The sequence below is a fragment of the Carcharodon carcharias genome, chromosome 13 (assembly GCF_017639515.1).
Source record: "Carcharodon carcharias isolate sCarCar2 chromosome 13, sCarCar2.pri, whole genome shotgun sequence".
Classification (NCBI taxonomy): Eukaryota; Metazoa; Chordata; class Chondrichthyes; order Lamniformes; family Lamnidae; genus Carcharodon; species Carcharodon carcharias.
In genome coordinates, this window is record NC_054479.1 from 57,322,449 (window position 1) to 57,337,256 (window position 14,808).

General features: G+C 40.8%; 1 protein-coding gene and 1 long non-coding RNA gene across 3 annotated transcripts in view; one reads left to right on the forward strand and one right to left on the reverse strand.

Moving 5' to 3' along the window:
• LOC121285544 overlaps window positions 1-9,449 on the forward strand; it is a 54,838-nt gene extending 45,389 nt beyond the window's left edge. For both annotated transcript variants that reach the window (XR_005944710.1, XR_005944711.1), the window contains one exon: window positions 8,345-9,449. This is a non-coding gene — a long non-coding RNA (uncharacterized LOC121285544). The remainder of the gene's footprint in view (window positions 1-8,344) is intronic.
• A 736-nt stretch (window positions 9,450-10,185) lies between these two features.
• mapk1 (mitogen-activated protein kinase 1) overlaps window positions 10,186-14,808 on the reverse strand; it is a 103,051-nt gene continuing 98,428 nt past the window's right edge. Inside the window, exons 8-9 of the mRNA XM_041202070.1 lie at window positions 13,791-13,933; window positions 10,186-12,188 (exon numbers count right to left, since the gene is read on the reverse strand). Coding sequence (XP_041058004.1) covers window positions 13,814-13,933 — 120 coding nt within the window. The 3' untranslated portion in view covers window positions 10,186-12,188; window positions 13,791-13,813. The remainder of the gene's footprint in view (window positions 12,189-13,790; window positions 13,934-14,808) is intronic.

The following is a 14,808-nucleotide window of genomic DNA, read 5'->3' on the forward strand; positions in this document are numbered from 1 at the left end:
CCCATTACTGTAGCATCCTTGTTATATGCATCTCTAATTTCCTGTTTAATGCCACCCCTACCTTACTACTATTGTTTAGAGGCCTATAGACAACTCCCACTAATGTTTTCCACCCCTTTATGTTTCTTGGCTCCATTCAGATTGATTTAACATCTACATTTTCTGAGCCAATATCCCCTCATTGTTGCAGATTTCATCCTTAACTAACAACGCCACCCGACCTCTTTATCCTTTTTGCTTGTCCTTCCTAAATATCGAGTACTCTTAGACATTCAGTTCCCAGCCTTGGTTACCCTGCAGCCATATCTCTATAATCACAGTGCCTGTTTACATCTATTTAAACTGTTAATTTGTTTACCTTTTTGTGAATGCTCCATGCAGAGACAGTGCCTTTAGGCTTGTCTTTTCAATATTTTTACACATTATTTTGGTACTATGGCCATATTTGCTGCCAACCCTCATTTCCTCTGCCTGCCACTTTGCTTTCTACTTTTCTTTCATTCATATCTTTGTTTCACTCTCTGGTATAAGAAATAGGAGTAGGCCATTCATCTCCTCAAGCCTGCCCCACCATTCAATAAGGCAGAGCTAATCTGCCTCAGGCCTCAACTCCCCTTTCATGCCAGCTCCTCATAGCCCTCAACTCCCCGAAATTTCAAAAATATATCTACCTCCTCTAAATACTTTGTGATCTAGCCTCCACATCTCTCTGGGGAGACAATTCCAGACATTCATTACCCTCAAAGAAGAAATTCCTTCGCATCTTAGCTTTAACTGAGTGTTTCATTATTCTGTAACGATGTCCCCTAGTTATAGATTCTCCCACTAGTGGAAACATCTTCTCAACATCTAGCCTGTCAAGCCCCCTCAGAATCTTCTACATTTTACTGAGATCACCCCTCATTCTTCTAAACTCTAATGAATAAAGGCCTAACCCTATTTAACCATTCTTGATAAGTCAATCTCTTCATCCCAAGAATCAACCTAGTGAATCTCTTTTGAACTGCCTCCAATGCCAGTATATTCTTTCTTAAATACAAGAACCAAAACTGTACACAGTATTCCAGGTGTGGCCTCACCAACACCCTGTACAGTTATAACACTTCCTTTTCTTTAAATTCCAACTCCCTAATATGGCCCAAATTCCATTTGCCACCTTAATTACTTGCTACACCTGCATGCTAACTTTTTGTGTTTCATGCACAAGAACACCCAGATCTCTGTGTGCTGCACTTTTTTGGAGTCTCTCCAATTAAATAAGTCTGCCTTTTGATTCTTCTTCCCAAAGTGCATGACCTCACTTTCCTACATTAAACTCCATCTGCCAAATTTTTGCCCACTCACTCAACCTATCTATGTCCCCTTGCAGATTCCTTATATCCTCATCACAACATGCCCTCCCATCTATTTTTGTATCATCAGCAAATTTGGATACATTACACTCTGCCCCTCTTCCAAGTCATTAATACAGATAGTAAATATTGAGGCCCTAGGACTGATGCTTGTGGCATTCCATTAGTTATGTCTTTCCCATCTGAAAAAGACCCATTAATCCTGATTCTCTGTCTTGTGTGTGTTAACCAATCCTCAATCCATGCTAATACATTATCCCAAGTACCGTGAGCTCCTATTTCGTGCAATATTTTATGTGGCACATTATCGAATGCCTTCTGGAAATCCAAATACACTACATCTACCGGTTCCCCTTTATCACCCTCAAAGAGCTCTAGCAAATTTGTCAAACATGATTTTCTTTTCAAAAAACTCTGATTGCGTTAATCTTTTCTAAGTGTCCTATTTCTTCCTTAATAGTGGTCTCTAGCATTTTCCCAATGACGGATGCTAGGCTGACTGGCCTATAGTTTCCTGCTTTTTGTCTCCCTCCCTTCTTGAACAGGGCATCACATTAGCAGTTTTCCAATCCGCTGAGACCCTCCCAGAATCCAGTGAGTTCTGGAATATTTCGACCAATGCCTCCACTAACTCTGCAGCCACTTCCTTTAAAAGCCCGCTCAGGTTCCCAATTCCCTGCCCCTCTAGTTTAAACCCTCCATCACAGTACGAGCGAATACTCCTGCGAGGATATTAGTCCCGATTTTACTGGGGTGCAACCCATCCAGCTTGTACAGGTCCCATCTTCCCCAGAATCAGTCCCAATGCCTCAGGAATCTAAATCCCTCCCTCCTACACCATCTCTCCAGCCACACATTCATCTGGTCTATTCTCCTAATCCTGATCTCGCTAGCACGTGGCACCAGGAGTAATCCTGAGATTACTACCTTTGAGGTCCTTTTTATTTCTTAGCTCGCTAAATTCTGCTTTCAGGACCTCATCCCTCTTTTTACCTATGTTGTTGGTAAAAATATGAAAATGGCCCCTGGCTTTTCAGCCTCCTTCAGAATGTCCTGCAGCTGCTCAATGACATCCTTGACCTTGGCACCAGGGAGGCAACAAACTATCCTGGTGTCATAGCTGTGGCTGCAGAAATGTCTACCTGTTCCCCTTACGATAGGATTCCCTATCACCATTGCTCTTCCACACTACCTTCCCCTATGCCACCACCCAAACGTGCAGCTGAGCCACACATGGTGCCACAGACTTGGCTCTTGCTGCATTCCCAAGAAATTGTCTCCCCCAGCAGTATCCAACTGAAAATCTGTTTGAGAGGGAGACAGACCTGCACTACCTGCCTAGTGCTTTTACTGTCTGGTGGTCACCCATTCCCTTTCTGTCTGTGCACTCTTTATTTGTAGTGTGACCACTTACATGCTATCCACAGTGACTCCAGCTGCAGCTCCAAAATGTGGATTTCGAGTAGCTGTAGCTAGAAAGACTTCCTACATATGTGGTCACCCTGGACACTGGAAGTATCCGACTTCCCACATCGCATAGAAGGAGCATTCCACTTGGCCAAACTGCCCCGCCATGACTTACCCTTAAGTTACTCCCTTTACTTTTACTTCGAGTTTAGAGAATATTAACAGAAGAAATACTCACCAGATCCTATTTATCAAGGCTGCCGCTCTTCTTTTGGAGGAAAGGTAGAAAATGTAAGGAATGCCTCCTTCCCCCTTCACTGAACTCCCTCTCCCAAACTCCAACTTAAGCACTCCAGTGCAGATATTCATGTTAATAAGGAATGTGCTTTGCTAAAAAAACTTTACACCCTAGTTCCTGTGCTCTATGTCTTTATTACCATTCAGCAAGCTATACAAAAGTGTTCCAGGGAGGATACATATCACAATGATGCTCCCTTACCATAAAGCATCTAGTTTCACTCTGTCCAACAGCTGGCCTCAAATCTTCCTTCTGGGTGAGGTTCAGCAGTTACAGCCATCTGCTTATAGTAAGGCCCAGACAGCAGACTACCCTCCCCTACCAATATATAATCGCTCTCCTCTTTAAATCCTGAGACACCGTAGAGCAGCTGCCCAGCCTCAACCAACGCCTCTGTGCAGCTGAGCCCAATCAGACAGGCTTTGTTGATTCAAGTTTTTATCTTCCATCCTTCTGAAGTAGTAGTGGTACACTTTCTACCCTTTAAACTGTTTAGCAGCAAAAACTTGCTACAAAGAGGAGTTGTAATGAAGAGTTAGATGGATGAGTCCTTGGACAGTCCTGTTGTGATAATGCAAAGTCATAACACAAAAACTTAGGGTGTTGTGATTGCAGAACGCTGCTCTCTTCATTGCAAATATTTGATACTTAGCTAAAATTTGAGTTGCGTGTGGTTTGTGTGCATTTTGTTGTAAGTCACTGGAGAACAGCATGCCAATGTTCTGCGATGTAAAATTGAACAGTATTGCTTTATGGACTTAAGGTAGAGTTCATAAATCATATAGGAATCAAGCTTGCAAATTGTCTGATTCTAGCAGGATAATGGCCAGGGAGAGGAGTGAAATTGGTGGCAAAGGAGCAGTTTGTGGCAAGAGCCAAAATCAATGGCATTGGACTTCTGGATATTTAGGAAGCATTTTGTTCTCAACCATGATTGGATGTCAGACAAGCAGTGTTACAAATCAGAGACTGTGGATGGGTGAGAGGTGAGATTGAATTTGGTGTTGTCATTGTAAATGTGGAAATTGACATTGCATTTTCAGATAATGTCACCAGGGGCACAATATGGAACCAAGAATAGATCTTTTGGCAGCTCCAGATGGGGGTGCAACAGAAGACTTTGCAGGTGAACTACAAGTGGATAGCTAAGAATGAAACCAGACATAGGGAGTACCACCCAGCTGGGAAATGAAGGAGAGGTGTTGGAGGAGGATGGTGAGCTCAACTGTGCAAAAGGTTGCAGACAGGTCAAGGAGCATGAGGGGGTGGAGGGATAGTTTACCATGTTACAGTCACATAGGATTTCATTTGGGACATTAAGATGTGACTGTAACTTGACTGTGGCAACAGCTTGGTTGAAGGGGTCCAAAAGTGGATTTGCAGGAAAGATGGCCATAGATTTGGTGGTAACATATTCAATGACTTTGGAGAGGAAAGAGAGAATGGAGATGAGGCTATAGTTTGCAAGGACAGAGAGGCCAAGATTAGTTTTTTTCTAAGGTGGTTTGAAGGGGGAGGGCAAATTACCTGAGAGAGAACTGTTAAATACCAGTTCACATGGGGGTTAGAACAGGAAGTTGGGATGAGCAGTCTGATGGGAATAGAGGGAGCAAGAGGTGGGTCTCATGGACAAGATGAGTTTGGGAAGGGAATGAGGGAAGATAGGAAAGAAATTAAGAGAAAGGTGCAATTCAGTGCTAGGGCAGGGTTAATTTTAGGGGATGTTTGGATTGTTGGGCTAGGAGAAGAGGGAAGCCAGAGGCAGCTAAATGGTCCCAATCTTAGTGCCAAGGGTCCACGAGCTCCTGACACTTCTGGTTAGAGGTGAGGCTGGAGGAAGCCAATGGTAATTTGAGGGCCATTGAGGCTCAATTGAGAGAGAAAGACACACAAGGTTTGTCTGGGAATTAGACAGATCAAGTTGGATGTAAAATAGGTTTCTGGCTGAATTCTATGTCAGTTAATTTCATTGATGGATACAAAAAGAGGAAGTCATTTGGCCTATCTTACCTAACCAACTCCAAGGCATTATGGTTCCAACACAGAACTTAGCTATTTCTTATATGATGTGTCGATTGTTCTTTGGCTGAAGAGCTTCCTGTTAAACCATAAATACGCCTTACATTGGGTAGAACCTGTTGCCTTCTTGTCCTAACAGTTTAAATCGTAGTGCTGCATGCTAATTTTTTTATACTGTTTGTTCACTGTCGTGAAATCCCTGTGTTGTCTGTTTTCAAGGTTAAAACATCTGAATTGTATGACTGTTTTGTAATGCATCTGGGTTTTAAATGTCTTCCTGGTGACCAGAGCAGATCATGCTGAAAATGTGGTCTGACATATCTTTATCTGTATGGCATAACATTTTATTTCCTTTTTGGCACCAAATCTACTATTACCCATCTATTTCAAATTCACTTGTACAGCAGTTGCAGGTCATGAAGGAGAAAAACTCCTCAGGATCATGAATGCTCCATTCCCATCCTACAACTGGTTTAGTCCCAGCCCACCAACCATCAATCCATCTCTCACACTTGAAAAGACAAAAAAAAAGCATCTGGAATTTCCAGAGAGATTTTCCTAATTATCCAGTGTAGCTTCAGCAGATCACCACCAGAAATCCTGGAGAAAAGAGTGACCTTGATCTTCCTGTCAATAGTTCCCCTCTGACCCTTAGGGCAAAACACAGGATGGCCCAGACTTCCTTATTGTTTTCCAAAATAGTTTATTTTCAGATACTTGGGATTCTTTCTTTTTAATATTCCCACCACTAGGGCATTCAAACCCTGAGATATCTGGAATGCTTGAGCTTCTCAATGATCCTTCTTTATGTTTTAAGGACATGCAACTCGTTTATGTAACACATATAATGTAAAAACATGCCTCAAGGTACTTCAGTGGAGCATTGTGAAATAAAGTGATATTGTGCCACATATGATATTTGGTCAGGTGACCAAAAGCTTGGTCAAAGTAGTAGCTTTTAATAAGTGTCTAAAAGCAAAGCAAGGTAGGGAGATGGAGAGGTGGAGGGAGGGAATTCCAAAATTAGGGCCAGGATAGTTGAAGGAATGGCCATCACTCATGGAGAGATTAAAATTGGGGATGTTTAAGAGGCAAGAATTAGAGGCACAGTGACACTTCAGAGGGTTGAGAGCCTGGAGGAGATTCAATGCATAACACATGATTCAATCCCCATGGTCCATAATGATGAGGCATTATTTGCATAATTTAACCCTCACCTCAGTGAACAGTCTCATTACTTGACCTTATCTTAAATGCAAGAACGGTAGAATATGCCCCATATATACAACTAGCTCTCATCACAAAGATTCAGCTATTGCAGTTGAACGTAAAGTGGTCATGTTCAAGGTCACAGCTCTTGGGTGATGTATACAGTCCCAAATCAGGATTATTTCTTGAGGAAATGCTTTAATCTTCACTGCACTCTCAAATGAGAGATAAGTATTACCAGAAATGATACAGGTATAATTTTTTGCATAATAATGCATTTTGTCTAAGAGCAGCTGGAAATGGGAAAGGTTCTCCCGAAATGCCCTTTTTTTTAAAAAAAAAGAGGCCGGAAGTACACAAGATGAGTTAAGAGACCAGAAGAGTTAAATCTGCAATATGGTCTGTGAGCCAGGACAGCTACAAAGACGATAACACTGGCCTGTCTCATGGAGACAGGAATAGAAGGGAGAATCAGCCAGTGTTTTCATTCATGATCTTCTACTCGTTATGCCTCCTGACAGCATAAAGACCTCAGGACATCCCAAACCACTTTACAACCAATGAAGTATTTTGGAAACGTAATCACTGTTCTAATGCAGGAAACACAGCAGACAATTTCCACATAGCAAGGTCCCACAAATGGTAATGAGGACCAGATGATCAATTTTAGTGATACTGATAGAAGGATAAATATTGGCCAAGATACTGGAAGAACTCCCATGCTCTTTGAAATAGTGCCATGGAATATTTTGTTCCCACCTGAATGGGTAGGTAGACCCCTGGTTTAACATTTTATCCACAAGGCAGCACCCACCAAAGTGTATCATTCCCTCAGTAATGGATTGTCAGCTTAGATAGCTGTCCTCTCATTCAAGGGGCTTGAATTGACAAATGTCTCACACCAGTGCTATCCAGAGCCACAGCTGGCAAAACGTACATACATACATAGCAGACAGTCTGCCAATTTTGATACAAAGAACCTCATAAGCAGCAGTTGGGTGAGTTTGGTCACCATCTAAGATGTATTCCAGCACAACCAAGGAAGAAAATTGAAGAGAAATGTTTTAAATTTGCTTCTAAGCATGAATTTTCATTTCTACAAAAATGCATTCAAGGTTTATTGCCTCTATAAAGTTGTTCTAGAAGCAGGACTAATCCAACCCCTGATAAGGTAATCGGGCTTTTATTTCACTTTGAATAAGCCTTCATAGTTAAAGTTGCTCTTCTGTCTCTGAAACCCTGAGCAAAACCCGCATGTTTCAGAAAACATACATATAAAAAAGGATGCTTCTACTCAGAGGGGTATGGAATCGCCAAACATTTCTGAAGCTTGAAATAAAGTCCTCTTAGCACTTGAAGGTCAACATTCAGAAAGCCTCAGTGATGATGAATAGAGAACTTGACACTGGAAGCCTAGATGAGCAGCAGCTCGCTGTTACAATATAATTTGAATTATCTGACCAAATCACTCACCATTCTCCCTAACACATGTGAAGTTGGTCTTCTGCCTAAGCAGGGAATACTTTGTTGCATCTCTTTCCCAAGAATGCCTGTCCCAATGTCCAAACTATTATACAATCTATCCACACATGAATGAGGAGCACTGGAATTATCCAATAGTACACTGCGGTCCAAGTTTAACATTGCTGCACCCATTTTATCAGCCTAAAACTAGCTCAACAATAACCAATTTAGCAGGATAGAAGTTGCATCACTACTAAATTAGTTGAGACCTTTCTTTCAGCTTATTAAATGGCAAGTCATGGACAGAATGGGGATTGTGCAATTTCTCTATCAATGACAGCTGGAAACCACACTGTGGCCAAAATTGATTTTACCCAACTAATTGTACCATATAACTATGCTCCACTTATACTGCATTTTTCTGGAGAAATAATCCTGCTTCAAATTAGGAGGCTCTGCTGTAGTTTTGGACATGAATTCTGATTGCTATAGGTCATTGAAATAGATGGTGGCTGAAAAAAGACTGTTGTATGTCCCACCCCACCTTATTTGCACTGGCTGATAGTGATGTTAATACTCCATTTTCTTTTTTCAGCAATCCTGACAGCAACCTGAAATAAGATTCCTGCATTCATCTGAGCCAGAGTCCAAAACAGACTGCAGTTGACTCCCATGCCTGGATTTTGAGCAGCCTAACCAGTGGTCCTTAATACTTGGTTCCTATGGCTGCCCATTACCAGAATCATACTCGGTTTGGTGAGCTACGGAATTTTGGCATCATTGATCAGAGGTCCAAAATGTAACAGAGAAGAGACAAATATGTTCTCAGACTAAAATTTAGAAATGTGTATTTGCCAGATGTATTGTACTATACCTGTTTATTTTCCAGCCGATATTAGAGAGAATTGGAAGAAACAGCATCCTCACTCTCCCAGTTTATGTTGTTTATGACCCTAAGGTTAAAAGCATTTTTTTCATAATCCAAGAAACATCAGTTTAAACTATTCATTGATGCCAGTTATTACAAAATTATTCTTTGTTAGTCACATTAAACAGAAACTAATGAGCTTTACCCCTCACTGTTCATCTAGACCACTTGGTGATCAAAATCCATGAACAGCAATTATCATAGAAGAGCTGATAAAGCCCACTACAAACCATCACTGTGCAAAGTTGCCAAATCTCTGGCCTGATAGCCAACAAGGCTGCAAAAAGGTAAAACATACATTGGTCACTGATCCCTTGGTCAATGCCTTTATTCAAAGCTGACACTAAGCAGCAATTTTCTTCAGTGCCTCTGGGTATCAAAGATCAGAAAAATACCAAAAGTAGGTGACTGGGCTGTGCTGTGATGCCCTCTTTGTTTAACCTATAAACACACTAAACAACTCAGCTCACATGAAGAATGGTCACCTGGACAAGGCAGCATTTGATATCCATGGAATCATACAAACAGCATGAGATAACACTTTAAATAAGAGAAAATGAAAAGGGAACTGAAGAAATAAAACTGTATAATGTTTTTAAAATAAAATGGAACCCTTCAGAAAAGCTTTAACTGGGTTGCAGCGTGGAACACACGGCTTTGCATAATGAAAGCTGCTTGCATATACTACCTTGTATTTTACTCATTTGTAAAGAATGTTGATCTATGGATTCCAGCTCCTGTGAAAATAAATGAATTGTCTTTTAATCCTTCATTCTGCTCTTAAGATTGCTTGGCTGCCTGGAGGGAAGGAAACTCAATTCCTACTCCCACTCGATGGTAGGAGCTTCACCCATCCAAAAAGGGGACACAAAGTCCTTTTTAAACTGCAGCTGCACTATAGTTGACAAAGCTCTCCCCCACTCAGCGTATAGCTGAAGGAATAGTGCAACCTTCTGATTCTCCCATTACAAATCTGATTGGAGAGGGAACCAAGTCTAATTCCACAATTGGCAGGATAGAATAGACATCCCATTTGTATACAGCTTGTTAATTGGCAAAATGTACTTACAACCAAATAGCTTTGACTATGTCCAAGATGCTAAATAATAGGGTTTGCATACACAAGCATCCAGGTCAGTGAAACAACTGTATAACTATGCTCCCCCCAACCCCCATTTCCCAAAATAAAGTTATGTTTGGTTTTTCTTTCAGCAAGCTGTCTGGCACATGGAACTGGGTTTTATCCCTGGGTTATTGATGCTCTATTACATCATCGTAAGGGTTTTGGATGGGGTCAGTATTGATCTCACAGCTCACGTTTTTGTAATCCTGCCTCTTTTTAACCAAGTGTGGACACAAAGCAGCAATCTCTGCCATCTATCCTTTACTTCCAGTAAACTGGAAAGTGCAGCCGGAGATCAGAAAAACAAGTGTGTCTGATGGACACATAAATATAACATATAAAAAGGAACAGGACTGAAGAGATTAGTCGCGCACGCTGTGGGAAGTTGTGTATAGAACATACTGTATTTAAAAGATGCAGGGAGACACCGATTTAAAGAATTTTACAAGAGCTGTATGTGCTGGAAACAAAAAGAACATTCATTAACAGGTTAAAATTTGTTTACATATATAACATTGAAAAAAACTTAAGGCAAAATAAATCTTTGTACCTACAAGTTTGTCCATATATATAATATGCTTAATCCAATACCAGTCACAATACAATCAGGTATGTCTATGCGGTTACATCACATTTTGACACCTATTGTTGCAAGGGCTTTTCCTTTTAAAAATTAACCATAACCGCTTTTCCATTTATTATATCAGATGTTCAGACCAATCAGAACAAAAAAGCCAACTGAACAAGTTACATGATAGAAACAGAGTGCTCTATACAGTTACATCACAAAGTCTGCAAAAGGCGGCATTTTTTTATATAAAGAAAGGAACAAAGCTAATTGTTACATGATTTATACAGGAAGCAAACCAGAGAGGAAACCGATGAGAGGATTAGGATGAAGCTCGGAGAAGCAATAAGATTTATTCATACTATGAGTCTGCGTGAGTGTGGTGTGTGTGCGTGCATCGTGTGGCATGTGTGCAGTGTGGCATTTGCGCACGGTGTGGTGCGGATGCAGTGTGTGTGGGCGTGGTATGTGGTGTGTGTGGGTGCGGTGTTCGTGGTATGTGTGGTGTGTGGCACTTGGACAGTCTTTGTATACAAAGCTTAACAGTCATGCTTGGACACGGTAAATTGTACAAGGCAATTGTCACCACAATAGGTTTCGAGACTAAGGATCAGGCACTGCACTTTGAATTCAAATATAGCTAAGAAAGCTCCACATTGTACAGGCTTCATCCACAAACACTCTGCAAACACAGAAAAGGGACAGGAATCTTTACGGCACCTTTTGTCCTCAAAGGCAAAAGCACACAGGGTCTTAGAATTCTAAGCTGCTCTCAAGGAAACCCACTCACCAAGGCTTCCTTCACAACTGATCAAACATTCTCAACCTAAAGCATCCTCCATTTGTACTTCCTCTGATAGAGTCAGTTATTACTGCGTAATACAGAAAACTTTTACAGGACAACATGAGGCAGAACCCTCTTACTGACCAGGTAAGACTTTAAACTCAGATGTATGTTATCAAGTTGAAGTTTCTGAAATGGAATCAAATTAGTTTTTTTAATATATTGAATGGAATGTCATTAAAAGAAAACCAGAGTAAAACACAATAGTGTCCTTGATATACATGAACATTACATAATATTTCAGGGATATACACCAGTAATTTACTTTTAAATCTATAAAAGACCTATTAGTGAGGGAACCACCTCAGCAGGGCAGCCATACTTAAAGTGTACAAGTACACACAATCTCTACAGCCAACCAACAGAGCAAAACTGGTTTAAAAGAATGCAGGTTACAGTCACATTTTTTTCATCTCATTGGAAATCTAAACATTTCAATAAGTCTGGGGGATCTCACTGTAACAAGCAAGGTTTAGAAATCCCACACGATGCATTTAAAGATTTGAAGCAACGGACCCGTCACTGAGGTGACCAGACACTGAGCAGTTGTAATACTGAATGATCAGTTATACTTTGATATTTCTCAAGTGCGTTTAAAAAAACTAAACTGAAGTGCTTATTGAAATCATAGGTGTCTGTTATATTTTCAATAAATCAATCCTGCTTTCTTTCAAACACCATCGCTAAGTTACATAGGATGTAAATCATTAAACGTGTATGCACTGGCTGTACATCTTTCAGACTTTTTGCAAACACCAATACAGCTGGAGTGTGAATTCTCATCTCCGAGTTGAGAAAGAGTCCACAGCAAGCAAAAAATGCCATGGCTTCCAGAATGGACAATCTCCACGGTTACAGGTGCCACAGCAGAGTTTTTAGAGAGAGTACAATGAATAAGCTGAGATGCACGAGACAGGATTCAGGAGGAGTTAGAAACAAACGAACTCTGAGCATGTCCAGTCCTGCAGTCCTGGCCCTGGAAAGGCAACACACTGAAAATTAGCAACATTGGGGATGATATATGTACACTCCCTCCTTTGGACCAAAGGTAGCATCCTGAAGTAGAGAAAATTGCTGGTAGATGCAGATTGGTACTGTTAGTATATGAATAATATTAATACTTCAGCTGTTGACTCCTTATATGCATTACCAGCATTTTGCATTTTTGTTTTAGATTCCAACATTCTCCATTTTTCAAAATGAATATTTGTTAACCTGCACTGTAAAATCACAACTATCTTAAAAGTACACTGTAGAGCTCAGCCTGCATGTGCAACTTGTGCCATTTCATCTTAATAAATCTGGGCTCTGAAATTACACCATAGGGTCCCACAAATATTTAATAAATTAACCTGAATTCCCCTTCTCTGCCTTTACTAAAGTAGGTAAGGAACTTGATAGGCAGGTAACCCTTTATACTAAGCCACGTCTTTCTTCCCCAAAACCCACCCAATGCTTTACACCTTTGCAGTCCTCTTAACTGACTGCATGTTTCTCTGGTCTTTGAGTGTCAGCTCAATGACACACTTCATTTGCGCTCAATTTAATCAAATCAGAATCAAGGGCTCCATTAAAGTTGGACAAGCCAATGGCCAAATGGAACAAAGTGGAAGCTGAACCGCTTCAGCAAAAAACACCTCAGATTTTAAAAATGGCATGGTGGACTGCCAAAGTAAAATGTGGTAGATGAGTAAAATGTGAAATTTCCTTACTCCAACATTCAGAAGCCAGAGTCAGCACAACAACTGTCTGTAATTGTAAAAACGCCAGTGTCATATGAAGCCACCAGTTTGTGAAGAATGACCTGCCGATCTTATGCTGAGAAATCATTTTTCTTAATTCCATAGAGTAAAGAATTTCCCCCTGAAGACTCACCCAAGGCTGCAAAACAACTACATGCATCCTTGATCATCTAGGTGACAGACCCAAGATAAATATAGAGCAAGGCGGTTCAATGACCGAAGGAATTTCTCTTAGCATCAACGTAAAGCTCTTTTCTACTTAAGGGTGAAGGATTTCTGGGTACTTTCATAGAACCAAGTAAGGATGTAACTTAGCTAGAAAGCTGATCCTCAACACATACTTTCATTGTACTGCCATTGTCCGAGAAGCTGCAGGGGTGGGTGAATTGGGAAATCATCGAAAAAGTCACACCAACACTTCAAAGATTGGGATGAGTTGGATTAGAATAGAGCAAAATAAAAATTTTGATGCTGTGTGTTTGATGCCAACAATAATGCCTAGCACAGAATCAAGTCCATTCCCCATCACTGGCATTTCCCATAATGAATATAAATTACTTTTTTGAAGCAGGTTGCACTTTAAGACATAAACAGCAACCGGGGTTTCTTAGGCAAACTGTCTCCCAACTCTTGCCTTTGCAGTAGAGCTGGGAGTCAGTCAACACTCAGCAGAACAAGAATAAAATGTTGCAGGATATTTGAATGAAGAACAATTATTTGCACTTTTACACAAGATTATCCTCCAACAACTGTTACTGAATATCTAAAATTTAACTTTTTTTTGGTCAACTGTTTCATCACTACACTGCACCCAAGAGTTTTGTGTGAAAGATTACCTGTATGCAAAAGCGCTTGTAGTTTAGGAATGCTGATAGAGGGGTTGAAACCTGGCTGTCTCCTCGAAGATCAGCTCCTTCAGCTTCTCCTTGGGTAGGTCATCCAGCTCCATATCAAATTTAAAGGGTGCTTCTGCAATAGGCTGAAATCAGACTATCCATTACCACCACTTCTGGGGAAAAAATATCAAAAGCTATATGTTTGTTACATCCCATTTCTTTTCCAGGGGCTCCTGTGCCACTCATCATCCCAAAGCAGTCAAGCTAACTGCAGGAATATAGCCAGCATTGCATTTCATGTGCACCCAACCTAATACAAAATGGTCCCACAGTAGGTCATGCCGTAACAGCAATCAATACATCACAATCTTTCAGCACAAGAGGAAACTGTTTGGAAGACTGCATGTCTACTGACAAAGATCTATTCACTTAGCCCTAATCCCCTAGCATTTTCCCCATAGTCTTCTAACTTTTTAGATTTTAAATATTTAAAAGCCAGATGGATTTAGCTCCACCCCCCCCTTTTAAAACTCCTGTCATCCCACTTCTCAAAATACCTACCCTTATCATTCAGTTCTACCTTCTGTTCCTGTCCAAAGTCCCCAAACAAATGGAAAAGGATTTCACAAGCCATCGCCTCTTTGTCAGATTATCAGGTCTCCCTCATCTTGTCTCTTTATAAACTCCTTTTGCTTAGCACCATCATGGGGCACAGGAGTAGGCCATTCAGCCTGTCGAGCCTGCTCTGCCATTCAATACAATCACGGCTGATCATCCACTTCAATGCCTTTTCAACCACACTATCCTATATCCTTTTCTGTCATTGGCAGTTGTCCAAGAATGATTGGTCATCATCCTTGCCCTCTACCCCATTACAGACCTTCCCTTTGTTCTTTCCTCAGTTTCCCCCGTTTCCGTAGTTCCGTGCCAATTAACCTGAAACAGTTTCCTTCTACACAGATGTTGCGTAACCTGAGTGTTTCCAGCATTTTCTTTTCATCTCAACCATTCATTAACC